At 55.1% G+C, this 1,827-nt stretch overlaps 1 protein-coding gene across 1 annotated transcript; it reads right to left on the bottom strand.

The window, feature by feature from the left end:
• Nucleotides 1–233: 233 nt before the first annotated feature.
• LOC109784499 (uncharacterized) lies at nt 234–1,284 on the bottom strand. The gene is made up of 2 exons (XM_020343095.4): nt 914–1,284; nt 234–796 (listed from the first exon to the last, which is right to left on the bottom strand). The coding sequence occupies exons 1-2, from the start codon at nt 1,147–1,149 to the stop codon at nt 586–588; spliced, it is 447 nt and encodes a 148-aa protein (XP_020198684.1). The 5' UTR covers nt 1,150–1,284; the 3' UTR covers nt 234–585.
• Nucleotides 1,285–1,827: the final 543 nt, after the last annotated feature.

The raw sequence follows: 1,827 nt of genomic DNA, 5'->3' as shown, positions 1-1,827 counted from the left end.
ATGGGCGCTCTTATGTAAATATTTATGCAGTTTTATCTTAAGAAAAGTCTCATTGCGGACATGTATCAGAGCGACAGAGCCTACAAGGCATCGCTAGAGGCACTCTGAAGTTTTTTTAAGAAAATTATTAGAAAAACACAGTTGGTGCCAATTACTACTATGGATCCGGTCCTGTAGGATTCTTCTTGTAACATAAGCTCAGAAAAGGATGCGTCTAATGCTGATGCAGAAGATTATTTACACAAGAGGAAGCAGGATATCATATCATTGAGAAGAAGAACACACGCTCAGATTAATTTGCGCTGAAGAAGACTCTGATCACTCGAGAGCTAGATCGATGAACTCCAGCTAGTAGTATGGAGCTGATGACCCACTTTACTTTAGCATACGCAGCAATAACACGCAGGAAAACATTCTTGAGATCCATGTCTTCTTAACTATACATCTCTCCCCTCTTGCTTGCTAGCATTCGGTCGAACCGCTGTTATGACATCAGTTCGTTTTTTAGCCACCTAGCGATCTATAGCCAAGGAAGATCGATCCATGGTGCATGCGCAGCTGCACCCGCTCGCCGTCAACCTACAACTAGCTGGCGGCCACGGGAGTGCGCGCCACCGCGCCGAGGTTGGCGATGGTCGGCCGGCGGTGCATCATCGACGCCGTCGTCGCGCCCGCCACCTCGCGGCGCGCGGTGCCGGCGGCCTGCTTGCGGTGCCGGCGCGCCGCCGCGTGGAGCGCCTCGTCCATGGCCATCTGGTCCTGCCTGCACTCCTCGCCGCAGAACGCCGCGTCACCCCTGCACAAGCCAACGCCGGCATCAGCTCCAAGAATCATCACTTGTCATCTTCTCCCCGTGGAAATAAAAGAGAATCAGTTGCAGCAGTAGCGCTAGATAAGTTTAGCTTGCTCGTACTTGTACATGAAGATGTCGCGGTCGCGGGAGATGCTCCTCTTGCAGAGGAAGCAGGAGTCGAGGAAGTGGTGGTGGTGGCGGGCAGCGCCGGCCACGGCGGCCGGCTTCACCCGGAAGAACCTCGACGCCACCATGACGTACCGCTCCTCGTTCCCTTTCACGGCCGCCGCAGCCATCAGCGAGGACGCCGACGAGAGCGACGCCGGCGCAGCGGTGGAGGCGACCTCTTCTCCCATGTGTACGTACGCTCGCGCGCGCGTGGCAGGCACGGCCGCCGTTGCTCCGGAGAGGAGAGTGATGCGTGCGTGCGTGCTCGGGTGGTGCGCCTCGGCACGCTTGCTTGTTTGTCTGGCGGATGGAGGTGACCGGGCCGGGGTTATATACTATACGACGGAAGGCAGGGAAGCCAGCCCGCTTTTGCTTGTCTGCTTGCATGCGTGCCGTTGGTTGTGCTCCGTGACGAAACCATGGGTGGTAGGAGAGGAGTGTGAGGGAACCCGTTGGCTGGCCGGGAAGTCGATGGCTGGATCGAATCAAATCAATCATGCAGCTGTGGAGAGGGGCCAGGTATCTGACCGGCATCTTGAATTTTCATGGAACTCTCAGTCCATCAGTTAACAAGCATTTTATCTGACCTGCAGGCAGGCTGCAGTGATCAAACAAAATACTTTGTTAACTTTGGTTTCGGCTCCCGGCGCACGTGCATTGTTAACGATCCCTGAATTCTTCCGGTGGAAGGGTAGAATCTTTCCAGGGTGGTGGCCTGGTGATGCGATCTTCTGGCGCCGTATGAAATCCAGCTCCCTGGGGGCGGTGCGCGCGGTGGGCACCTCCGTCACGTCTAGATCTCGTGTGAGCTTTGGCGATGAGCTGCCACTTTTTCTTTGAATTTTCTTTTATCAAGAAAACGGCAG

Source organism: Aegilops tauschii, chromosome 7 (genome assembly GCF_002575655.3).
Source record: "Aegilops tauschii subsp. strangulata cultivar AL8/78 chromosome 7, Aet v6.0, whole genome shotgun sequence".
Taxonomy (NCBI): domain Eukaryota; kingdom Viridiplantae; phylum Streptophyta; class Magnoliopsida; order Poales; family Poaceae; genus Aegilops; species Aegilops tauschii.
This window is presented reverse-complemented; position numbering and strand designations above follow the sequence as displayed.